Genomic DNA, 26,402 nt, shown 5'->3' with positions numbered 1-26,402 from the left:
AAAGAATCAAGAGGCTATGGGAGCACTTTATCACTTAAGATAATGTACAAATGAGAGGGATTATTATCAATTAAAGAAGCCAAGGCCTCCAAAGTTGGAGTGCCTGAACTCAAACCAGGACTAAAACATAAGATTTGCAGAGTTGAAGGGACCCCAAGAGGTCCTTCCAGAAGTCTCCTTCAGGGCATCAACCACATGCATCTCTAGGGACCTACATGTGCATTCTCCTTTTTGGTCAAACGGAACTACACAATGATGATTCACTGCTGATGCCAGTAAGTCAGTGGGAAGGGGCAAGTGTCTCATGAGGCTCCCATCAGCTAGGAGCAGCCCGAGAGGCCCTTGGGAGCCAGTAACCAGGGGACAGAGCAGGGATCCCAGCCCCCAAAAGTCACTTTGGGAGCGTATGCCCTCAAGGGACAAAGAGATTTATTTGTTTCCTAATTAGTAAAGCATTTTTCTGATGTTTTGGTCTGAGGTCCAAGATTCTCAGTGTCATAGCTGTCCAGTGGAGCCATGCTGTTGCAAGCGGCATGAAGAAGTGGATGAAACCACAGGATGTGGAGTAAGAGAGACTGGGTATAGCCCACATTCCACCACTCACAGTAGTGTGATCTCAGACCCACTGCTTCCTTGAAAATGGGAATCATTCTGTTTTACTCAACTCACCTCACAGGATTGAGGAACATTCTAGATGTGTTTTATGAATGAGATGGTAATATATAATAAATGTCAGTCATTTTGATAACTGTTGTCCCATTGCACTGTACAAACCTCACTGTAATCCCTTACCAAATCCCATCCATCTCTCTGGACCCTCCGCTGGCATCCTTTCATGAAGCCTTATCTGCACATGCTGGTTTTTCTTTCAGATTGCTCCTGAGCACACTTTGGTGCATTGACAGAACTTGGGAGTTCTAAGGAACCCTGAACATCTATTCCAGCCTCCTTGTTTTATGAATGAAGAAACTGAGGCCCAAGCATATGGTGGCTCCAACCAAACTCACACAGATCCCTTTTCTTGCTGGGGATCTTAATTGCATTGCTCCCCCTTCCCACCTTCCAGCACCCCTAACCCCTAAGCTGTACCCTCTGAAGATTGAGCTAAGTCTTCCTTTTCTCATATCTCTCCCCTGCTCTCCTCCTGCAGTGCTCACACATGACCCTGGATCACAGGCAGATTTTCAGTAAAGACTCATAGGTAGAATGAACTTCTTTGTAAATCCACCAGCTGTCAGGGAGTAGTCCTTAAAAGATGGTGGGAGACTGTTGCCATCTGCTGGTAATCCTGTGGAACTACCAATAAAGATTTGTCTTGCTGATAGACCGACCCATCAATGCTGGAGTTTGGCGGTGTAGACTTGCATGCGAAGCCCTCTTCTCCTACATAGATCACTCTGACTCAGAGTTGAGCATGGGCAAAGGGTGTCTGGTAAATTTCATCTTTAGTGGCATAGTCCACAAGTGTTTGTGAGTCCTTCATTTGTGCAAAGATATTTATACTTAACCCCTGAGCTCTGGGTGCCTGCAGTCCTAGAGAGCTAGGACTGTCAACTATATTATAACTGTACACAAGCACTACCTTACTGGGGAACATCATGGGAGCCCTTCAGAATCAGGAGTGGGCTGCTGTTGTTGGGAGCATGGAGGAAATCACTGAGACCCTGTGGAAAATATGACCTTGACATTCTCATCAAACGGAAGAGACATTTTTACATTTGGGTTCTAGGTTGGGAAGTAGAATTTTCTCAGAAAGAGACTGAGAATGGAGAGGGGATGTTTCAGAGCAGGAAATAATATTTAGGAGCTAGAAAGAAGTGGCTACTTGAAAGCCTGAAGCAAGCGAGGGGTTGCCTCATACAATTCAGGAAAGCAGAGTGGCCCAGTGTGTTTGGTTGGGCGAGTGGTAAGTGATAAGCTGGAAAAGTAGGCTGGGACTTGGTCCAGGGAAAGAGATGTTGTCAGTGCCCCACTCATGCTCTCAGGCCTTACGTTGTATCCCAGCCTATCAGTGTCTACATCTCTTTGAAGGCTCTCTGGTGGCTTCTGCCCTCATACACAGCAGGTAGAATGTGTATCACTTCCTCTGTCCATCAGCCAACGACTGACTGGAGGTGGTGTATAAATACCCTTGCTCCCTTGCTCTTAGAGTTAGGTTAGTTCTGAGACATGTGTTTGACCATCACTTTCCAGAGGTCCCCAACAGGATTAAGTTCAGTTGCCCACAGTGGTAACTTGCCTGATAAAAACACTCTTATTGGCTGCCTTCCCTTACTTCCCTATTTCACTTCCCTATTTCCTGCTGGTGTCTCCTGACATCATCACCAAAATATATTACATGCACCAAAATTTTTATCTCAAGACCTGTTTCTGGGGAAACTCAAACTAGAACATCGTGGAAGTTAAGAAGATTAGACTTTAAGCAGTAAGTGCTTTCTTAAGGTCAAGTCATAATAGCCATTATTCATGGGTAGTGTCTTATAAACTGGCATCCTGCCCATGTGCTCTCCTGTGGCTGAATCTCCCAGACAATCTTAATAGCTGGATACATATGGCAATGCAGTAACTCAATAATGCATAAATCCTAATCTCTGCCCTCACTTGAAGATCTAGCCCATCCTAGTACAATGCTGGTTTTTGTTTTTGTTTTTGTTTTTTGCTTCTACCATTGGTCACAAATTTCCAAACTTCCTTCTTTTATAATTTTCTTTGTGTTTAAAGAACTTCTTTCAGCCTTCTTTTAATGCAGGAAGTCAGGACTTTCACCCCTACCCAAAAGTAATAAGGCATCCCTCCCTTACTAATTAAATGAATTAAATATACCAGTTAAAAGACAAAGGTTGGCAGAACAGATTTTTTTAATGACCCAACTATGTTCTGTCTATCTATAAGAAGTTCACTTCATTTTTTTCTTCAAATTTTTATTTAAACTCTAGTTAGTTAACATATACGGCAATATTGGTTTCAGGAGTAGAATTCAGTGATCCATCACTTACATACAACACCTAGTACTCATCATAACAAGTGCTTTCCTTAATACTAATCACCTATCTAAATCATCCCCCCACTCACCTCCCTCCGTTAACCCTTAGTTTGTTCTCTACCATTAAGAGTCTCTTATGGTTTATTTCTTTCTCCCTCTCTCTCTCTTTTCCCTTTCCCATATGTTCATCTGTTTTGTTTCTTAAATACCACATATAAGTTAAATCATATGGTATTTGTCTTTCTCTGACTGACTTATTTCACTTAGCATAATACACTCTAGCTCTATCCACATTGTTGCAAATGGCAAGATTTCATTCTTTTTGATGGCTGAGTAGTCTGCGTGTGTGTGTGTGTGTGTCTATATGTATATAGTTATATATGTCTATATATATGTGTGTATATATGTTAGTAATGTAACATTAATTACATGTATATATATATCTTCTTTACTTTTTAAGGTTTTATTTATTTATTCATGAGAGACAGAGAGAGAGAGAGAGGCAGAGATATAGGCAGAGGAAGAAGCAGGCTTCCCACAGGGAGCCCAATATGGGACTCAATCCCAGGATTCCAGAATCACAACTTGAGCCAAAGGCAGACGCTCAACCACTGGGCCATCCAGGTGCTCCAAAAGAGGTCCACTTTCATTCTTCTGCATGTTGCTGTCCAGTTTCACCAACAGCATTTGTTGAAGAGATTGTCTATTTTCTATTGGATATTCTATCCTGCTTTGTCAAAGATAAGTTGACCAAGGAAGCTCACTTCAAATGTAACAACATAGGTAGGTTAAAAATAGAAGGATGATAAAAGATAGCATGCAAATATTAATCAAAAGAAAGCAGAAGTGGCTATATTAATATCAGATAATTAGATTTCAGAGTGAAGAAAATTACCAGGGACACAGAGAAACATTATATAATAATGAAAGGGTTAATCCACCAAGAAGACATAGCAGTCCTAAATATGTATGTACCAGACAACAGAGCCGCAAAATATGTAAAGCAAAAATTGAAATAAATAAAAGGAGAAATAGACAAATCTACAATTATACTCAGAGACCTCAAAACTCCTCTTTCAACAACTGATAGAACAACTGCTACATCAAACCTGGGGCTCCTGGCCGGCTCAGTTGGTTGAGCATGTGACTCTTGATCTCGGTTGTAGATTTGAGCCCCACACTGGGTGTAGAGATTCCTTAAAAATAAAATCTTAAAAAAACAAGATCAGCAAAGATATAGCAGAACTCAACAATATTATCAATGAATATGATCTAACCAATGTTTCACCTCAAAATTGCAAAGTACACATCCTTTTCAAGTACACAAGGAATGCGTGCCAAGGTACATTATATTTTGGGCCATAAAACAAGCCTAAAATTAAAAAGAATTGAAATCATACAGACTGTATTCTCTGACCACACTGGAATAAAACTATACAACAATAACAGAAAGATAAAAGACACTTAGGATAAACACTTGGTAACTAAATAGAATTAAACCAATGCATGAAAAAAAAAAAAATAAACCAATGCATGGGTCAAAGAGGATGTCTCAAGGGAAATAAGTGAAATATACTGAGTTGAGTGAAAATGAAATTACAGTGTATTAAAATGTGTAAGACACAGCTCAGTGCTGAGAGAGAAATTTACCCTTTCAATGCTTACATTAGAAAAAAGGAAAAGTTGCAAATCAGTAACTTAAATTCCTAACACAAAAAATTTTTAAAAAGAAAAACTCACAACAAAGTGGGTTTAAAGGGAATATAGCTCATAATAATAAAAGCCATATATGACAAGCCCAAACTAATATCATACCCAGTGGTGAAAAGCTGAAAGCTTTTCCTCTAAGATCAGGAACAAGGCAGGATGCCCATTCTTGCCACTTTTATTCAATATAATAGTGGAAGTCCTAGCCAGAGCAATTAGGCAAGAAAAAGAAATAAAAGGTATCCAAATTGAAAAGGAAGAAATAAAACTGTCACTATTTGCACATGATGTGATATTATATATGGAAAACCCTAAAGACTCCACAAAAAACTGTTAGAATACATGAATTTAGTGAAGCTACAGGATATAAAATCAATATATAAAAATTGTTTGCATCTCTATACACTAACAACAGAAAGAGGAATTAAGAAAAACAATCCCATTTACAATTGCACCTAAAAGAATAAAATCCTTGGAAATAAATTTAACTAAGGAGGTGAAATTTAACTCTATCCTGAAAACTATGACATTAATGAAAGAAATTGAAGAAGACATAAATAAATAAACGGAAAGATATTTTATGTTCATGGATTGGGGGAAAAAATATTGTTAAAATTTCCATGCTACCCAAAGCAATCTATAAGTCAGTGTAATAATCCCTATCAAAATTCCAATGGCATTTTTCACAGAAATGGAACAAACAATCCTAAAATTTGTATGTTTCTTTTTTTTTAAGATCTTATTTATTTATTCATGACAGACACACACACAGAGAGAGAGAGAGAGAGAGGCAGAGACACAGGCAGAGTGAGAAGTAGGCTCCATGCAGGGCGCCCCATGTGGGACTCAATCCCAGGTCTCCAGGATCACAACCGGGGTTAAGGCGGTGCTAAACCGCTGGGCCACTGGGGCTGCCCCTAAAATTTGTATGGAACTCTCAAAATACCCTAAAAAAGACCCTTTGGTGAAAGCAGTCTTAAGAAAGGAGAATGAAACTGGAGGTATCATACTCCCTGATTTCAAACTACATTACAAAGTTATAATAGTCAAAACAGTATGATAATGGCATAAAAATATACACATAGATCAATGAAACAGAATAGAGGACCAAGAAATAAATCCACACTTATATGGGCAATAAACTTATGGCAAAGGAGCAAAGTATACAATGGAGAAAGGATGATCTCTTCAATAAATAATGGTGTTGGGAAAACTGGACAGATACCTGCAAAAGAATGGAGCTGTCTTTCACCATATGCAAAAATAGACTCAGTGGATTAAAGACTTGAACATAAGATCTGAAAACATAACACTCCTAGAAGAAAACATGGGCAGTAAGCTCCTTGATATCAGTGTTGGTGATGAATTCCTGGATTTGACATCAAAGCGAAGGCAACAAAAGTAAAAATAAGTGATCAGGACTATATAAAACTAAAAGCTTTTGCATAACAAAAGAAACCATCAACAAAATGAGAAGGTAACCTTCAGAATGGGGGGAAGGTATTTGTAAGTGACATATCCTATAGAGGTTGGTATCCAAAATATAAAAGACTTATATAACTTGGGGCATCAGGTTGGCTCAGTCAGAGGAGCATACAACTCTTAATCTCAGAGTCATGAGTTTGAGCCCCTCACTGGGTGTGGAGCCTACTTAAAAAAAAAAAAAAAAGAATTTATGCAACTCAACACACAAAAGCGAATAATCTGATTTTTAAATGGGCAGACGACCTGAATAGACACATTTCCAAATAAAATATACAGATGACCAACAGACATGTGAAAAGATGCTCAACATCACTAATCATCAGAGAAATGCAAATCAAAACCACAGTGAGATCTCATCTCACACCAGTAGAATGGCTAGTATCAAAAAGACAAGAAATAACAAATGTTGGTGAGGATGTGGAGAAAAGGAAACCCTCGTGCACTGTTGGTGGAATGTGAATTCGTGCTGCCACTATAAAAATCAGTATGGAATTTCCTCTAAAAACTAAAAATAGAAGTACTATATGATTCAGTAACTCCCTGTGGGTACTTATCCAAGGAAAACAAAAACACTAATTGGAAAAGATATATACATCTCTATGTTTTGCAACATTATCTACAGTAGCCAAGATATGAAAGAAATCTTAAGTGTTCATTGATAGATGAATGGATAATGATGTGGTATATATACATAATGGAATATTACTGAGCCATAAGAAAAGAATGAAACCTTGCCATTTGTACAACATAAATGGACCTGGAGGGTATAATACTAAGTGAAGTAAGTCAGAGAAAGACAAATACTATATGATTTCACCTGTGTGTGGAATCTAAAACAAACAAATCAAACCAAACCAAACCAAACCAAACCAGAAACAGACTCATAAGTTACAGAGAGCAAACTTGTGGTTGCCAGAGAGGGTAGGGAAATGGGTGAAATAGATGAAGGGGATTAAGAGGTACAAACTTCCAGTTGTAAAATAAATAAGTTACAGGGATGAAAAGAATAGCAAATGGGATATAGTCAATAATATTGTCATAATGTTGTATGGTGATGAATGGTAGCTTCAATTATTGTGGTATTGACTAATATATACAATTATTGAATTATTATGTTGTATACTTGAAACTAATGTAATGTTGTATGTCAGTTTTACTTCAATAGCTTTAAAAAGATGTACATAGGATAAAATATTTTTAGGTAAACTTTTAAAATAATTTTCTCATATCTTTTTTGGTAATTTGAAACCTTCAAGTTTGGTAAGTTAAGTGAAATGATGAGTTAAGTTAAATTCATTGAATATCCAGATAATTTCTGAATAAGATGGAATAATGAAACACTAATTACTGTACATATTTCTACCCATTTCTTGCTTATTATTACAGAGAAACTATCAGTAAATACATTTCACGCCACATTGAAAACTTGTCTATGAGGAAGTATATGTCTCTGGATATTATGAAATGTATTCATAAAATTGCTGACCCAAAAAATACTGGTGTAATGGATAATTCACAATACTTATTTAGTTTTCACTAAAAAATCAGATTTCAGAGTCAAGAATTCTGATTAACATATGTAATGAAACTACTAGAAATAATAAGGGAAACCGTTCTGTATGCCAGGAAAGTAGGATTTTTTTGGTGTTGTTAGAAAAGGTCTGAGGTATGGGGTACCTGGGTGGCTCATCTGACTCTTGGTTTTGGCTCAGGTCATGATCTCAGGGTCCTGGGATCAACCCTCATCAGGCTCCATGCTCTGCAGGAAGTCTACTTGTCCTTCTCCCTCTGCCCCTCCCCTCACTCGTGCTCTCTCTCTTTCTTTCTCTGTCACAGAAAGAATGAGAATCTTTTTTTATTTTTTTTATTTTTATTTTTTTTATTTTTTTTTAAATTTTTTATTGGTGTTCAATTTACTAACATACAGAATAACCCCCAGTGCCCGTCACCCATTCACTCCCACCCCCCGCCCTCCTCCCCTTCTACCACCCCTAGTTCGTTTCCCAGAGTTAGCAGTCTTTACGTTCTGTCTCCCTTTCTGATATTTCCCACACATTTCTTCTCCCTTCCCTTATATTCCCTTTCACTATTATTTATATTCCCCAAATGAATGAGAACATATAATGTTTGTCCTTCTCCGACTGACTTACTTCACTCAGCATAATACCCTCCAGTTCCATCCACGTTGAAGCAAATGGTGGGTATTTGTCATTTCTAATAGCTGAGTAATATTCCATTGTATACATAAACCACATCTTCTTATCCATTCATCTTTCGTTGGACACCAAGGCTCCTTCCACAGTTTGGCTATGGTGGCCATTGCTGCTATAAACATCGGGGTGCAGGTGTCCCGGCGTTTCACTGCATCTGTATCTTTGGGGTAAATCCCCAACAGTGCAATTGCTGGGTCGTAGGGCAGGTCTATTTTTAACTCTTTGAGGAACCTCCACACAGTTTTCCAGAGTGGCTGCACCAGTTCACATTCCCACCAACAGTGTAAGAGGGTTCCCTTTTCTCCGCATCCTCTCCAACATTTGTTGTTTCCTGCCTTGTTAATTTGCCCCATTCTCACCGGTGTGAGGTGGTATCTCATTGTGGTTTTGATTTGTATTTCCCTGATGGCAAGAGATGCAGAGCATTTTCTCATATGCATGTTGGCCATGTCTATGTCTTCCTCTGTGAGATTTCTCTTCATGTCTTTTGCCCATTTCATGATTGGATTGTTTGTTTCTTTGGTGTTGAGTTTAATAAGTTCTTTATAGATCTTGGAAACTAGCCCTTTATCTGATATGTCATTTGCAAATATCTTCTCCCATTCTGTAGGTTGTCTTTTAGTTTTGTTGACTGTATCCTTTGCTGTGCAAAAGCTTCTTATCTTGATGAAGTCCCAATAGTTCATTTTTGCTTTTGTTTCTTTTGCCTTCGTGGATGTATCTTGCAAGAAGTTACTGTGGCCGAGTTCAAAAAGGGTGTTGCCTGTGTTCTCCTCTAGAATTTTGCTGGAATCTTGTCTCACATTTAGATCTTTCATCCATTTTGAGTTTATCTTTGTGTATGGTGAAAGAGAGTGGTCTAGTTTCATTCTTCTGCATGTGGATGTCCAATTTTCCCAGCACCATTTATTGAAGAGACTGTCTTTCTTCCAATGGATAGTCTTTCCTCCTTTATCGAATATTAGTTGACCATAAAGTTCAGGGTCCACTTCTGGGTTCTCTATTCTGTTCCACTGATCTATGTGTCTGTTTTTGTGCCAGTACCACACTGTCTTGATTACCACAGCTTTGTAGTACAACCTGAAATCTGGCATTGTGATGCCCCCAGATATGGTTTTCTTTTTTAAAATTCCCCTGGCTATTCGGGGTCTTTTCTGATTCCACACAAATCTTAAAATAATTTGTTCTAACTCTCTGAAGAAAGTCCATGGTATTTTGATAGGGATTGCATTAAACGTGTATATTGCCCTGGGTAACATTGACATTTTCACAATATTAATTCTGCCAATCCATGAGCATGGAATATTTTTCCATCTCTTTGTGTCTTCCTCAATTTCTTTCAGAAGTGTTCTATAGTTTTGAGGGTATAGATCCTTTACATCTTTGGTTAGGTTTATTCCTAGGTATCTTATGCTTTTGGGTGCAATTGTAAATGGGATTGACTCCTTAATTTCTCTTTCTTCAGTCTCATTGTTAGTGTATAGAAATGCCACTGATTTCTGGGCATTGATTTTGTATCCTGCCACACTACCGAATTGCTGTATGAGTTCTAGCAATCTTGGGGTGGAGACTTTTGGGTTTTCTATGTAGAGTATCATGTCATCGGCGAAGAGGGAGAGTTTGACTTCTTCTTTGCCAATTTGAATGCCTTTAATGTCTTTTTGTTGTCTGATTGCTGAGGCTAGGACTTCCAGTACTATGTTGAATAGCAGTGGTGAGAGTGGACATCCCTGTCTTGTTCCTGAGAGAATCTTTTTTTAAAAAAGAAAGAAAAATAAATAAAAATAAATAAAAAAAGAAAAGGTATGAGGTATGGAGATGCATTTTTGTTGAAGGAAATAAAAGTGATTTTGTCTTAAAGTATCGCTGATTATATTAAAGGAAAGAGAAAAGGGACAAACTAAAATAAACAGTAAGTTGTAGAAGTTTGTGGAAAAGGAATCTTGGGAAAAGATTTTTATGTATGATCAAGCTAGATAAGATTAAATAAATTTGTAAGAAGGGTTTTAAAAATAAGCTTTAATATCAATACTGGACCTATGTAAAAGTAAATCTTAATTTTCTTTTATTATCTGAAAGGACAAAGTTTTCTTGGATTATTGGTCTGCTTTTAGTAAGATATTATAAAAGCTTTTCTTTACCTTTTGAAGTAATCTGATTTTTAAAAAAGACTGTTTCATCAAAATAATTTCCTGTTTGCTGTCTTTATCATATTCTTATTTCTTAAGTAAACTAAGTTTTCTACATATTAAAAGAGAAGTTTTTGCTCTGAACTCTATGACTTTCTTTTTTTTATGATTAATTTAATTTATTTATTTGAGAGAGAGAAAAAAAGTGCAAGAGTAGGGGAAGGAGCAGAGGGAGACAATTTTTTTTTAAGATTTTATTTATTCATGAGAGACACACAGAGAGAGAGAGAGGCAGAGGGAGAAGCAGGCTTCATGTAGAGAGCCGGACATGGGACCTGATCCCTGGTCTCCAGGATCACACCCTGGCTGGAAGGCGGCGCTAAACTGCTGAGCCACCCGGGCTGCCCAGAGGGAGAGAATCTTAAGCAAGCTCCACACCCAGCACAGAGTCCAGTGTGAGGCTTGTCTCAAGACCTTGAGATCATGACCTGAGCTGAAATTAAGAGATGGATGCTTAACCAACCAAGCCATCCAGGTGCCCTGAACTATGTGACTTTCTATATTTGCCTTTAACATCTATTGTCACCACAGTTAAATGGTTAACTAAGTATTGTTTTGTAGTGACCTAGGATACTATTTGACCTGGTATTTCAAAACCTCTTGATATTTTTGACAAATTTCCCCAAATAAAATCCTAAATATAGTCTTTGGAATTTTTCCAGAGGGCCTCTGAAACACCTCAAAGGATTTGTTCTATTCCTTATAAAAAATGGAGGTATTAAACTAATTGGGTGTATTTGATATGTTAAATTACATGGGAAGCATTGTTACATAGATAATGAAAAACCTTCTTAGGTTATATTGTATATGTGAATGTTATTAATATAAATATTCTAGAAAATATATGAAATTACAGGAAATCTGATATATCCTAGCATAATGTTACCAGTCCTAACTCCTTTATTATTGTAAAAAATTGTATGTTATTGAAATAACCACGTTTCCTTGTCAATTCCATTGCAATGAATTCTTATCAGATCATTAATAATGGACACTTCTAGAGGCACCTGGCTGGCTCAGTCAGAAGAGTATCTGACTCTTGATCTCAGGGTTGTGAGTTCCAGCCCTAAACTGGGTGCAGAGATTACTTAAATAAATAAAATTTAAAAACATTATTAAAAAAATAATGGACATTTCTAAGTCTTTGGTCATTTCCAGTTATCGTTTTACTCTGATGATTTTTGCAAAAGTATACCTACAAATGTGATTCATCTTCAAAGAGATTCATGGAAAGAGCTCTGACAAAGCAGGTTTATCATAACTTTGAGATCATAAAATTGAACCAAATTAGGTAAGAATTTCCAGAACTAATGGGAAACCTGGATTCAAAGAGAGCAAAAATCAATAACATGGGGCTGAATGAACTGACAAGAGTGATTAGAATTTCTATGTCTTTTTGTTTAAAATGTTAGCTATGTTTTATGTCAATTAGTAAAATGTGCCTTTGTAAACCAAGATGAAACATTTGTCTTTCTTGCCCTACCTGATCTCTCCAGAATTTGGAAACTCTTTAGTTTGTTTTCTCGTGGCAATATAATTAGTTATTTGCATAAGATCAATTAAAATCTGTTCTCCTTGAAACTGAACACAATTTAAAATATTGGCTATAGGGGATCCCTGGGTGGCTCAGCGGTTTCGTGCCTGCCTTTGGCCCAGGCGCCATCCTGGAGTCCCGGGATCGAGTCCTGTGTCGGGCTCCCAGCATGGAGCCTGCTTCTCCCTCTGCCTGTGTCTCTGCCTCTCTCTCGATGTCTATCATAAGTAAATAAATAAATCTTAAAAAAATATTGGCTATATTACCAAGACTTTAACAGGATTGTCATATTGAAGAGAGATGTGCATAGATTCAGATATGAACAGACAATTTTAAGGGATTAAAATAGTCTTCTATGTAGCCAATAAAGTCCTGGTGTCAGAGGCTTTTAAAAACTCAATCTGAGATTCCTTATAAAAGTTTCAGTAAAGCAGTCTTATCAGAGTTTATATGGTCAATCGCTGTTCTTGTTACACTTATGTAAATAACCAGGTCATATTGAATACAAACAAATCCATTTCACTGTGATTATCTTTGAAGAAAATAATGGGGATAATTGCAGAGAGAAAAATTATATTTGCACCATTGTCAATATTAGATTCTTAATTTTTTTTTTTTAATTTATGATAGTCACAGAGAGAGAGAGAGAGAGATCGAGGCAGAGACACAGGCAGAGGGAGAAGCAGGCTCCATGCACCGGGAGCCCGACGTGGGACTCAATCCCAGGTCTCCAGGACCGCGCTCTGGGCCAAAGGCAGGCGCCAAACGGCTGCGCCACCCAGGGATCCCTCAATATTAGATTCTAATCCGGGCAGCCCGGGTGGCTCAGCCGTTTAGCGCCTGCCTTCAGCCCAGGGCCTGATTCTGAAGACCTGGGATCGAGTCCCACGTCAGGCTCCCTGCATGGAGCCTGCTCCTCCCTCTCTCTCTCTCTCTCTCATGAATAAATAAAGTCTTTAAAAAAAAAAAAGATTCTAATTCTATTGTCTCTGAGGTTTTGTGATAGACTTATAAATTGTACTGGACACCAAATTCTTCTAGTTTCCCCAAATATCTGGCCATGACTCTCCAAAATAAGATTTCTAATTTTAATTGGATTAAACATGAAATCCTTTTTTTCTTCCCTTTCTTTCCCTAACTGGCATTGGCTTGGAAAAAGAACACCATCATCTGTATCTCCCAGGCCATTGCTAAGGGGGAGAACCTCTGGAATTAATTAATTAAGAGTGCAAGCCTGGGGGTGGGAGTGGGGGTGAGGCAGAGGGGGAGAGAGAGAATTGAAGCAAGCTCCATGCCCAGTAGACACAGGGCTTGATCTCAGGATCCTGAGATCATGACCTGAGGTGAAATCAGGGGTCAGGCATGTAACTGAGCTATCCAGGTGCCCCAACCTCTGGAATTTAGAACAGTTTTTTTATTTCAGGCTAGGGGAAAACCTGGCCTAACCGACCCTGGGTCTTCTGATCTATTTAGCTGATTACTTTCAGGTTTGGGCTCCTGGTTTAGGACCATTACATACCTGGGTTTATTATTCTGCTCTTTGTTTTGTATAATCATTTTTTCAAAAATTTATTTATGATAGTCATCGGGGAGAGAGAGAGAGGCAGAGACATAGGCAGAGGGAGAAGCAGGCTCCTTGCACCGGGAGCCCGACGTGGGATTTGATCCCACGTCTCCAGGATCACGCCCTGGGCCAAAGGCAGGCGCCAAACTGCTGCGCCACCTGGGGAATCCCTGTATAATCATTTTTAAGCCTTGTACTCATTGCCTGTCAAACCTTTGTAGAAATGACAGACCGAATGGGTGAGCTGGCTCAAGGTCCAAGATGATCTCAAGCACTTACAACCTTGATAAGATAAAGACTTTAAATGGGAAATATCTGAGAGTTCTTTCTCTTACCCTTCCTTGTTACTCAAACATGGTCTTAAATGGCTTCCATTTGCTATACATTTTCTCTTTGACATTCAACATAACAATTGGGAAAGGTCCTTCCTGGCACTGAAGGACAAAACCACTAAATACAGAAAGTCTGACTTTTGAACAGTGATGATTTTGAGGAAAGATCCTGATCAAAAGCAGGGGAATGTGAAAATGAATAAAGGAAGCCTCATTCATCAAAAATGGAGCAGGGGCTGAGACATGGGGCTGGCTTAGTAGCTAGAGTGTGTGACTCTTAATCTCAGGGTCATGAGTTCAAGCCCCACATTGGGCAAGGAGCCTATTTAAATTTTTAAAATGGAGTGGGAAAGCTATGAAGGGAGAGTGCTCATGCATCACCACCACTCACATAGACCAGCAGGAAGAAAAGAGATGTCTTCTCTGTCGGACAAATGCAGCCAATGAGAAGCCACAGCCACTTCTAGCTTTCATTTTCCTCCAATGAACTTTTGTTCCAAACAACCCTTTCCAGCTCCCCGCTTTCCTCCTTTGTTCTCCAGACTCGCTCACCGTTCCCTCTAGTTGGCAGTTTCTCTGCTATTCCAGAATAACCTCAATTGCCTTTCCATAAGCTTTGTTATTTAATTTTTACTTGAAAGTTTAGTAAAAGTTTAGCTGTAGATAGATAACATACTTTTAAGATGTTATTTATTTATTTATTTAGAGGAGGGAGAGGCAGGGGGAGAGGGAAAGAAAGAATCTTGAACAGACTCCCTGTTGAATTGAGAGGTTCAATCTCACGATCCTGAGATCATGTCCTGAGCCAAAATCAAGAGTCAGATGCTTAACCGACTGGCACCCCAATATTTATGTTTATTGATTGACACCTTATAAGAAAACACTGCCAAATATGGAGGCATTTTATTTACCCAGCACCCACAGGTCATGAGGAGTTGCACAGAATTTAATTTTCCAAATAACACAAACTTAACTCTGTAAACAATGTGAAAACATTTGATGGGCATTTACCAAAATAGTTAAACTTTTCCTTGCCTTTTTTTGTTTGTTTGTTTGCACAAAAACATAAGAATCCCAAACCAGTGTTGGTGCAGGGAATCAGCCAAAAATACTGACTCCGTTTCTTTGCTTTGAAGAAGACTCAGATTTTACTGAATAAGAATATTTAGGAACAAGTCAAATCTTAATGGGGAAATCTTTATTAAAACCTCTCCTCTTCCTCAGGCCCAGAGTCTTCTGCTGAAGAAAATCTCCAGGCTCCTCCAAGGACAACAGGGTCAAGTGTCCTTGGGCTTAAAATTCAACATTCACGATTGCTGCTGTTCTCTGAGTAAAGCAATATATCTTTGCACCCATTTTTCCTTTGGCTGTGCACAGACTTTATGGCCTTTTTTAGTAGTGAATCTGTGGAAAAGAGAACCTGACAGTCAATATTGAGAACTTCTGCTTCCTGAAGAGATGAAAGGGGGGAGGGTCATCAGCCCCTTGCTCACTTTTTCTCATCTTGCTGCACCTGTTAGAGTTTCTGCTTCCTCTTCCAGTCCTTGCTTATCTCTCTGCCCAGTTTTCCACTGAAGCTCATGCTTCCAGGCCCACCTCCCCCAGGAAATAATTTCTGACAGCTTTAGTACAAAGCATGTAACCTGGATGATGCCTCTAATTCTTTTGTTATAACATAGCAGTTTTATTGAGATATAATTCACATGCCATGCAATTTACTCTTTTATTTATTTATTTATTTATTTATTTATTTATTTATTTATTTTATTTTATTTTTTTCAATTCACTCTTTTAAAGTGTATCATTATAATTCAATAGTTTTTAGTAGATCCACGGATGATGCAAATATCACCACCATCCATTTTAGAACATTAGCCTCACCCCCAAAAAGTCTTTATTATTTTTAATCATGGAATTATAGCACATCAGATCTTCACGGAAAAACATGAGATAAAAGCCTGCCATGCTGCTCAATTCTTAACCACAATGTCATGGGTCGTTTGCCATGGCTGTTTATATAGGATTCCTGCATTCTTTATAACACTGTGCACCCATGAAGTGTGGGGGCTGTCGTTGATATCATTAAATATCCTCCAGCCTCAGATGTGATGAGAGCCTAGATCTGGGTGCTGTAGCTTAGAGCAGCTTGCAGGGCACAGCAGTATTTACAGGGCTCTCAGGCTGGCCCCATGCTGAGGAGAAAAGCCAAAAGGATGGGAAAATGGAGACGCAGGGCTTTGTGAACATTTGAAAGCATAGCTGCAAGTTTCTCTGACATCACTCCCATTGAAAGATGAGGGTTTGTGTCCCCTCGCCTTGAATCAAGGCCAGTCTTAGGGACTGGTTGACCAGAAGATCATGGCAGAAATGATGCTGTGTGACCTCATAGGCTAAATCATAGAAGGTTATGGAGCTTCTGCGTGGTTCACAGGGGCACTTATCCTGGAGCTTTGAACCACCTTGTAAGGAGGGCCACCACTCTAGGGAACCACACCACGAGGAAGCCCAAGCTGTCCCAACAGACCACACAGAGAGGCCCCGAAGAGAGATGCTGCCAGCTGTTCCAACCCCAGTTCCATCTGACTCTACCCACATGAGAGATGCCAGGCCAGAACCACTTGGCCAACCTCTGCTGAAAGTCCTGTCCCACAGAGATAAGCAAATGATCATTGATGCATTAAGCCACTAAGTTTTGGGGTGGTTTGTTATACAGGGACTGATTACTGATGTTGGCCTCTCTCCTTCCTTTTACAAATGAGGAAACTTGACTTGCCCAAGCTCACATAGCTTGTAAGTGATGGAGCTACTGCTTTGAGCCCAGCTCAGGGCTCTTTGCCAGATGTTAAGTGTTGACATCTTAAAAACTCCAGAAAGCTTTAAATCAAAACATAAAGGAGAAGACCCAGGGCACCCTGAGCCCCAGAGGGTGCCCCTCCATAATTAGGCGCTTATGCATCTCTTCCCTGTTCCTGTCTCAAAACAATGACATTCAAGTCTGCCACTGGAGCACCATCTCCTCCCTTCTGCACCATTCTCTGATGTTCAGGAACCCTGTGTCCTTGGAAGAAGCAACCAAATGCTCTCTGTATTTGCATTTAAAGAGAGCTTTGCTAAATGTGTACGGGCACGGTGCCAAATACTTTGCATGTGATATCTCATTTAGTCCTGTGTTATCTCTCTTGCTACTGACAAGCTCAGCATGACTTGGCTCCTGTCTATCTGTCTGTTTGTCAGTGACATGTTCCTCCCACACACCTGCTGCTCTCTGCCCAGCACATCCTTGTTCCACCCTGACCCTTTCACAAGGGCCACTCTCCCTTATCCTTGGGGGTCTCAGTATAAATGTCACGTCCTCCAGGAGACCTTCCTCGCACCAAAGTATGTCCTTGTGTGACTATGACAAATGGTGGCAAAATATGCCACTTTGGCAGAAGGATTATTTTGAGCTAAAGACACTTAAAAAAAAAAAAAAAAAAAAACCCAGCAGGTGCAAGAAGGGCATTCTGACCTCCTCTTTTTTCCCTTGAAAACAGGAGATAGAATTCCCATGTGAAAAATGTCCTTCCTGTACCAGGAGGAAAGGAATATTCCTATTATCAGAGATGGGAAGTCAAGGCCAAGAAAATTCTTTACAAACAGACCTTATTAGGGTAAGTCTTACTATCCTATACAGTCTATCCTACAGATTTTAGTCACATTTCCACAATCAACTCTTTTTGTTCAAGCTAGCATTAAAGCATTTAGGTTTTGCCACTTCTTTGAGTCTTCATTTTCCTATGGGGGCTCCTTTGTACATGGAAAAATTTGTGTGCTTTTTCTGCTGTTAATCCGTCTTATGTCAATTTCCTCCTCAGGCTCAGCCAGAGCGCCTACAATGACAAATTTCCTCCTGCTCTCTCTCTTCATTACAGTTGTGATTATCTATTTTGTGCAAATGCCTTTAACACCCTATTCTTATGCTAGATGTAAGGTCTATGAGGGCTGTCTGTTTTCTCTTTTATACCCAGCACTTAGCATATTGTTTGGCACATAGTATGGAAGTTAGGAAACTAAGGCTCCAGAGTCACACTCATTAGTGGCCGAGGTAGGGAGACAGCTGAAGTTACCAGAGTCCTATCCTGAGTCTCATCTTGGCACTATGGGGGTCTTCCCAGCACCCAGGCACTTAACATCACTGGTGGGGACCCTGAAAGTTCAAACAAGAAATACTCACATCACAGCCTGCTGGGAGCAGCTGCTCCTGGTGAATTTATAGGACTGTATCCACTTCCAGGGAAGGATCTTGTGGCTATATTGGAAGCAGCAGAACTTGGCCACATCACTGCCACCTAAAAAACAGGGAGAGGAATGAGCTCAGAGGTAGCTCTTTGCTTCTACTCCCAGGCCACCCAGCAAGGGAGTGGGACAGCTCCATACGTGTGGTAACTCCACGATGGACACTCAGGATGAAGATCAGGAGAACAAGAAAGGCAACAGGAAAGCTTTTCATGGTGCTGCAAGCTGGGCCCTTCACAGCCTTCTCCCAAATTCCTCTTGACTCCACCTGACCCCCTTTTATAGGGCTAAGATATTCCTGAAGAGAATTCCAGAGAAGTTTGTGTTTGAGAACAAAAGCAGTTCTTTTGACCCTTTAGTGGAGGTGCAACCTGATACCTATAGAAGAAGATTGGAAAGAAAAAAATGTCATCTGAGATAAGGGGAGGAGCCAGTACTCCATTGGGAGTTTCTGCCCTGGTGTTTTTGTCTGAACCAATGCTTTGTTGTTTGAAAAGCAGTGGAAATGAAATAATGGTTCTCGAGAACTGACTCAAAATACCTTAGAGGACTGACTTCTGGCTTTTGACCAAAACTTTCTTTGCTTTTTAAACATTGCTTATCTGTTGATCAGGCATGGATGGTCTCAGGATGTGAGCATAGAGCAGCCCAATCATGACAATGAATGTTCAACAACAATGCTCTAGTATTGTTCCTATCTTCTCAGTGCCAGAGCTGCTTGGGGGCACTTAGAGCTACCTCATCTGGTTTAGAGTCCCAAACCTCACAGAACATCACAAGTGTCCGGAGCCCAATAAACAAAAAACCCCCAAAAAACCCACCCACAACAATATTCCCCATTCGGGGCACCTGGATGGCTCAGTTGGTTAAGCATCAGCCTTTGGTTCAGATCATGATCCCAAGGTCCTGGGATCAAGCCTTGCATCAGGCTCCCTGCTTGGCGGGGAGCCTGCTTCTCCCTCTCCCCCTGCTTGTGCTCTCTTGCTCTCTCTGTCAAATAAATAAATAAAATCTTTAAAAAAATATTCCCTGTTCCTGCTTCGTACCTCCTGGGTCAAGCTCTTTGGGAGAGGCACCAAGTAATCTATATTTTAGCCAAATTTGACTAAAATGGGGAAAGCATATTCTAGAATGGGGCAGTGAATTTCACCAGGAGAGTCTTAGGGAGGGGTAGAGTGGGACTTATGGATCTGTGTTTCATAACCCTGTGCTTAGTCATATCCACCCCCTGATAATGCACCCTGGGGCTTTAAAATTTTGAGTTAAGAGCAAAAAAAAAAAAAAAATCCACTAGCCATCTAGAGCTATAGAATTTTTCAGAGCTAGCTGGGACCCTTTAAAACAGCACCCTCACACCCCCACTTGTAGTCATCCAGACTATTCTGACTATGGTTCTGAACTCACTGTTGACCTTGTCTCAACCTAAGACAGCTCTTTGACAAAATTCTTTTAGGTTCTTTTAAAAATTTGGCTGAAATCTATATTCCCATTGCTTCTACCAATTCACCCATTCTGTTAAAACATGCCTAATTTATCTTCTCTTGGAAGATGAGCAAACTGAGGTTTTGGCAGATTTGAAGATCATTGTTTTAGCCTGGGTTCCCCTAAAACGGGTGCTGAGACAAGGACCCCAGCACAAGCAATTTGTGACAGTGGTAATTCCAGAAGATGCCAGTCGGGGAGAGCGGACAGGAGGTAGGGAAGGAAGGGCGCCAACATGGAGGCAGATGATCAAGCGGGTTACTGCTACTGCCAAAGGCAGCTGAAGCTTGGTAGCTCTGAGGGGCTTGGGGAAACCGTGCAGAACAAACCTGGCCCAGTTGTGGGGTGAGGAAGTGGGAATATTAACCCTTCACCTCTCTACATGTCATTGGGCCCCATCCCCCATCCCTGTCTTGTCCTTGGAACAGGCTGAGCATCCTCTGTGATCAGGATAATAGCCCTCAGGCAGGGCAAGTGTCTTCAATAAGCAGCCTTTCACTCACAGAAGTGAATAAGGGGACATGGGTGGGGCCCCAATGGCACCTGTTGCCATTAACATGTTTGTCCCAGAACATTCTTTTTTTCAGCCTAAACCCCACCTCCAATGCCTTCAATTTGTCCCACATCATTCTGCTGGTCACCTTCACACACCAGTTCCTGCTTCAACAGCTACAGTGTAAGGGGGACCCAAAGGTTTCATAAACGGGATGCAACTAACACTAACCACAAGGGGCTGATAAAGAGTTGATTAATTGGACTGTAGTTAGAATTTGGAACTTTTATTCATTAAAAGGCACCAATAAGAGAGTGAAAAGGTGGGAGGGTGGGGGGGTAGAATTTTACAATACATCTTAGGTCAAAGAGTGTCTCCCCCAAATTCATGTCAACCCAGAACTTTGGAATGTGATCTAATTTGGAAAAGAAGGTCTTTGTAGCTGTAATTAGTTAATCCATATTGGATTGGGGTGGGCTCTTGCGATATTGTGGTTTAGAATAAGAAATATATATTTGGTCTACAATACTTAGCACACAGCCCCCAAAACCTTGTAATTTTCATTCTTTAAAAAAAATTATTTTAGAGAGAGAGAAAGTGAGGGGCAGAGGGAGAATGAGTCTTAAGCAGGCTCCTCAGAGCACAGAGCCTGACCCAGGGTTCAATCCCACAACCCTGAGATTACAACCTGAGCTGAAACCAAGAGTTGGATGCTCAACCAACTGTGCCACCCAGGAGCCCCAAACCTGTGTGATTTTCTAAGCTGGGAGAGCAATGGGAGCATCTTTTGTTTCTAACATTCGGCCCTTTGTCCTTGAAATAGCTCCAGAGCAATAAAGATGAAAAGAACATCTTATTACACATATCCAGCCCCTTCCAACCACATTTGTGTTGATGTTAATATAGTAATTTTTGAAAAGCCGCTAGATAAACTACAGTGAGGGAGCTGGTTACCAGGGGAAATAGCCAAGTGATTGGAGGACCTCAGCCCCACCCACCCAATCTCTGGGGAGAGGAGAGGGGCTGGAGGCTAAATTAATCCCCAGTGGCCAGTGATTTAATTAATTATGCCCACATAATGAAGCCTCCAAAAAAATCCCCAAAGGACAGGGTTCAGGAAGCTTCTGGTTTGGTGAACAGGTATAGGCGCTGGGAGGGTAGCGTGCTTACCCCTACCCAGGGGCTTGGAAGCTCAGCACCCTTCTCCATCCTTACTGTCTGCATCTCTTCCATCAGGCTGTTCCTGGGTTGTATCCTTTAGAATAAATTGGTAATCTAGTGAATAAATCTAGTTTTCCTGAGTTCAGTGAGCCGCTCTAGCAAATTATCAATCCTGAGGAGGGAGTCATGGGAACCTCCAATCTACTGCTGGGAGGTCAGAAGCACAGGTGACAACCTGGACTTGCAATTGGCAGCTGAACTGGGGGAGGGGCAGTCTTGTACGGCTGAGCCCTTAATCTGTGGGATCTGATGCTATCTGCCAAAGAGTAGATAGCATCAAGATTGAGTGAAATTGCAGGATACCCTGCTGGTGTCTGAGAATTGCTTGGGGTGAGGAAAACTCACATCTGGTCTCCAAAGTGAAGTATTGAGAGTAGAGTGTTGTAGTGAGTAGACATGAAACAGAAGAGTTGTTTCCCATTCAGCTCTAAATCCAGTGACCAGTGTCCTTATAAGAAGGCCATGTGAAAGGATACAGAAACATTCAGGGAGAAGGGCTTGTGAGGACAGAGGCAGAGACCAGTGCGATGCAGACACAAGCCAGGAATGCTAAGGAACGCCCGGAGCCGCCACACAGTAGGAAGAGGTGAGCAAGGATTCTTCCCTAGAGCCGTCGGAGGGAGCACAGCCCTGCAACCCCTCGATTTCAGACACCCAGCCTCCAGAACCGTGAGAGGACAAACATCTGTTGTTGTAAGCCACCCAGTTCAGGGTAATTTGTTATGGAGGCTCTAAGAAACTAATATGTGAAAAAAAAAAAAAAAGAAACTAATATGTGTATCTCTAAAAAGGCTGGAATTCAGAATGTAAAAAGAAACTAATTTTTTTAAATGATATAATAGAAAAATAACAAACTTGAACACTTCATGAAGGAGAAAACCCAAATGATAAACTAAAGAGGCTTGATTCTATTAGTTCTCAGAGAAATACAAATTTAAACCACCATATGATACCACTCACGTACCTGCCAAAATGGCTAACATGAAAAAGATGGAAAATACCAAGAGCCAGCGAGGATACGGCCCCTGGAAACGTACCATGGTGGGAGTGGCAAACGATGGACAGTATCTACTAACGTTGAATGTACATGTTCTCCATAACCTAGCAATTCCACCCCCAGGAATATACTGATCAGAAATGTGTATATGGGGATCCCTGGGTGGCGCAGCGGTTTAGCGCCTGCATTTGGCCCAGGGCGCAATCCTGGAGACCCGGGATCGGATCCCACGTCGGGCTCCCAGTGCATGGAGCCTGCTTCTCTCTCTGCCTGTTTCTCTGTCTCTCTCTATCTCTCTGTGTGACTATCATAAATAAATAAGAAAAAATTAAAAAAAAAAAAAGAAATGTGTATATGTGTTTGCCGAGAGACAGTGCTCATAATAATCCCAAACTAGAAACCATGCAAGTATTTGTCAATGGCAGAATGGAAAATAAATTGTGGTTTATTCACATCATCCAGTACCGTATAACAATGAGAATAGACTATAATTACAGGTATGCTGAAGAAAAGAAGCCAGATATGAAAGAAAAATATTGTAGGATTCCATGTGCCTAAAGTACTGAACAAGCAGAACTAACCTATACTAATGGAAGTCAAATGGGGATTACCTTTGGGGAGTAGCAAGCAGAAGGGAGCCCCAAGGGGAGCTCTGTGGGAGGCTGATATGCTCTGTTCCTTGATCTGGGTGCACCTTTTTATCTCGTGAAAATTCACTGAGCTGTACTCTATGGATTTATGTACTTTTCTGTATTATGTATATCATATTTCAAGAAATTAGTGGAAGAGAAGGAAATGATATGGTGGATAAATTAGTGAATCCAGGATCCTGCCCTGTTCCCTACAGCCTCTTCCTTAGGTTGAAGTCTATATCTCCTACCCTTCAGCCTGATGGCTGGGCTCCTGCCATGTATATATGGATCTCTCGGAACCCTGAATCCCATAAGGTGTGGACTATAATATTCATTCCCCACTACTCTAGACACTTCCAGAATCAGGCCTACTGTTTTGTTGTCACTCTTCTGGCTTGTCCCTCTAGGTGCATTTTCCTTAGCTGAGTTCCCCTCGTTATAGACTGAATTGTGCCACCTAATCCCCAATGTAATTGTATTTGAAGATAAGACTTTTAAGGACGTAATTAAGGTCGAGGGTGGGGCCCTGATTCAATAGGACTGGTATCCTTATAAGAAGAAGAGATGCCAGGGATGTGTGTGCAAGAGAAGAGGCCACTTGAAGGCCTAATTAAGAAATGGCCACCTGTAAGCCAGGGAGAGAGGCCTCGGGAGAAACCAACCCCGTTGTCACCTTGATCTTGGCCTTCCAGCCTCCGGAACTGTGAGAAATAGTTGCCTGTTGTTTAAAACCCCCATCTGTGGTATTTTGTTATGGCAGCCCGAGCTGACTAGGTTCTCCTAGAAGCAGATCCTGAGGCAAGGATTTGAGGACAAACAGTATATTTTGGAGGAGACCACAGGAATTATCAGAAGAGGTGTAGAGGACTCAGACAGAGAAGGGAAGGCAGCCAATGAAGAAAGGGTGTCTTGTAGAGCAGGCTACCCCTGCCGGCAACCAGGGCTCCATCCCTCTGGAGACTGGGATGTGAGCCACAGTCACTGCAACTGATCAAAGGAAGCCGGGCCATTCCCGGGGCCACTGACCTTGGGTACTTGGACCTCGGGTGGAGGACCTCAAGGCACACGTGGTTGGAGGCTGGAGGCCGGACAGAATGGTGGGAACAGAAGCGTAGGTGCTGAGGGGAGATGGAGTGGGCACTGCCAGTATCCACTACATATGGACTTATGGGTTGTAAGAGAAAATCCTTCTGCTGGGGCGGCGGGTGTAGAACTCCCTCTTCTGGGTCTGCAATGCCTCCACCCTCCGGAATGATGACCCATGGCACCTATTCGAGGAAGCCTTCTTCCATCTTTCCTTCTGAGCTAGATCAGTTGGCTGTCCTCTGGCTCCACATTGTACAGAGTTGAATTGCAGATGGCACTTTCCACATACATCAGCTTACCTGTCTGCCTTCCTTCTTGGACGGTGAGCTCTTTCCATTCATTTCTCCATTGAGTCATTCATTCAACAGATGATTTTTGGTTCTCTGCACTGTTCTAGATGCTGAGATCCAGAGGTGACAAGACAGATGTGATCCCTACTATGTATATTCTAGAGGAGAGAATAGGTATCAAGCAGAAAACAATTACCCAATAAATTATGAATTATACCTGGGGCATGTACTCTGATAGAGAAGCATAGGGAGCTTCAAGAATGTACATTGAGGGAATCTGAAAGAAGCTAGGGGGTGAAAGAGTCTTCCTTTAAAGAAAGTGATCTTTGTGCCTTGAAGGACAACATACCAGTTATTCTCCATTTGCACCCTTACCCTGCCCCTGCAATTCATCAGAAAGGAGCCAGGAAGAAGTATTCTTGTTTGTCCTCCTAAGCTTTTGGCACAGAGTCTGGAATCCATTTATGTAACAAATGTTTGCTGGGTTCTCGCCAGGTGCCCAGGTACTGCCCAAGGCTTTGCAGGTACATGGTAGACAAGACCAAAGTTAAGTGACTGGAAATGCACCCTTTGTCTATGGTCCCAGTAGACATCAGAGAGAGGCCGGGGGGGGGGGGGCATGTGGTAGAAGGTTTCCCCAGAGCTGGGTAGCTCCCTGCAAACTATAGGCACCATCCTAGTTTGGGTCTGATAGAAACAGAGTGGAGTCAAGCAAAGAAAAATATGTTTCCTGAAATCAGAAGAGACAAACCTTATTTCCATTTCTGTCTTACAATTATTCCACTTATCTCCAAAGCATTCCTGTGAGGGAGATTTGATCATGCCAACCCTTTCCATCCAGAAAAACTGAGATTCCAAGAGGGGAGGTAATTTGTCCAAGGTTATTACACAGCTAACAGGGGGCAGAGCCAGGTTTCAAAGGCAGGTCTGTCTCCTGCCTGTGCCCTCTCCTGCCTCTGAACCTCTTAGGGTCCTGTCCCCCTCCCCTGAGAAAAGGATTCAAGGTTAGCTTGCTCCAGGCTCTGTCGTGGAGCCAAAACAACCCTATAATTAAGTGAGGATATCAAAGCAGAAGGCAAATAATGCCTGGAGAGATAAGGTACAGCACCTGTCAAGGCTGTAAGAGCTGGCATGCTCTCAAAGAGCTGATATAAAGAGAAATGCAATCAGTCCCATGATTCACAATGTCCTAAACATAAAAGCAAACCAAGGGTTACTTGGGAGAAGTAATTCTGAACCCCACCGGAGGTTTGTCCTGGTGATCCTCAGAAAGGGTCACTGGGCGCTATTGTGACCGGGCCATACCCACAGTGTCGGGACAAGAAGCGCATACTCTATAGAGCTCGTCACTGCTCAGAAATTGGAAAGCCAGAAGAATGGTGAGATTTCTGGGGAAAGCCAGTCACAGGATATCTTTTCTTGGAACGGGAAAATGTAGAAGCCAAAAAAAAGATGGTCTGAAAGCCGCAAAGAAGCAGCAGCAGAACTGCAGATGGGATTGGGTGGGAGCCAAAGAGAGGGAGCTGGCGGCGGGGGAGGGGCGGAGGAGGGGGGATTGGCGGTGGGGGAGGGGATTAGGGAGGCAGGCTGAGCATTTGAGGGGGTCCTATCACCATCCATTTGGGCGGAGCCCATGAGTCTACCCCACAGCTTTAGGAGGAGGAAATCTGCAAGTGTTCTGATGGTGTTTCCTGGAAACTGACAGACCTGTCATTCTGGGAAGTTAGGTAACTCTTAATAGATATAGAGGTAGAGAGGTTCAGCCCAGAGAAACAAAGCCATGGAATTCTGTGGAACAATCACTTTGCAAGATCCAAAAGAGGATTCCAGCACTTTGGGCAGCAAAACATCTCCCTCAGCCAAACCAGTGTCTCCAGGCAGGTCTGTTTCGAAGAAGAAAGTGGGAATAGAGAAGAAGA

The 26,402-nt window shown here is 41.4% G+C and overlaps 1 protein-coding gene across 1 annotated transcript; it reads right to left on the bottom strand.

Annotated features, from left to right (window-relative positions):
- Window positions 1-14,833: 14,833 nt before the first annotated feature.
- CCL26 (C-C motif chemokine ligand 26) lies at window positions 14,834-18,663 on the bottom strand. Its single transcript, XM_077904963.1, has 3 exons — window positions 18,424-18,663; window positions 18,221-18,335; window positions 14,834-15,411 (listed from the first exon to the last, which is right to left on the bottom strand). Exons 1-3 carry the CDS (start codon window positions 18,494-18,496, stop codon window positions 15,315-15,317), a joined length of 285 nt encoding a protein of 94 aa, XP_077761089.1. The 5' UTR covers window positions 18,497-18,663; the 3' UTR covers window positions 14,834-15,314.
- Between the last annotated feature and the right edge of the window lie 7,739 nt (window positions 18,664-26,402).

This window comes from Canis aureus, chromosome 8 (assembly GCF_053574225.1).
Source record: "Canis aureus isolate CA01 chromosome 8, VMU_Caureus_v.1.0, whole genome shotgun sequence".
In the NCBI taxonomy this organism is placed as follows: domain Eukaryota; kingdom Metazoa; phylum Chordata; class Mammalia; order Carnivora; family Canidae; genus Canis; species Canis aureus.
The sequence above is the reverse complement of the archived record's forward strand: the minus strand, read 5'-3'. Positions and strand labels throughout refer to the sequence as shown.

What these genes read in the sequence shown, in the direction of transcription:
- CCL26 (XM_077904963.1), bottom strand. Translation starts at nt 18,496, where the DNA reads ATGAAAAGCTTTCCTGTTGCCTTTCTTGTTCTCCTGATCTTCATCCTG. An exon ending in CCATCGTGGAGTTACCACAC is followed by an intron (nt 18,336 to 18,423) that starts GTATGGAGCTGT and finishes CCTGTTTTTTAG; the next exon opens with GTGGCAGTGATGTGGCCAAG. An exon ending in TGCTCCCAGCAGGCTGTGAT is followed by an intron (nt 15,412 to 18,220) that starts GTGAGTATTTCT and finishes TCTTTTCCACAG; the next exon opens with ATTCACTACTAAAAAAGGCC.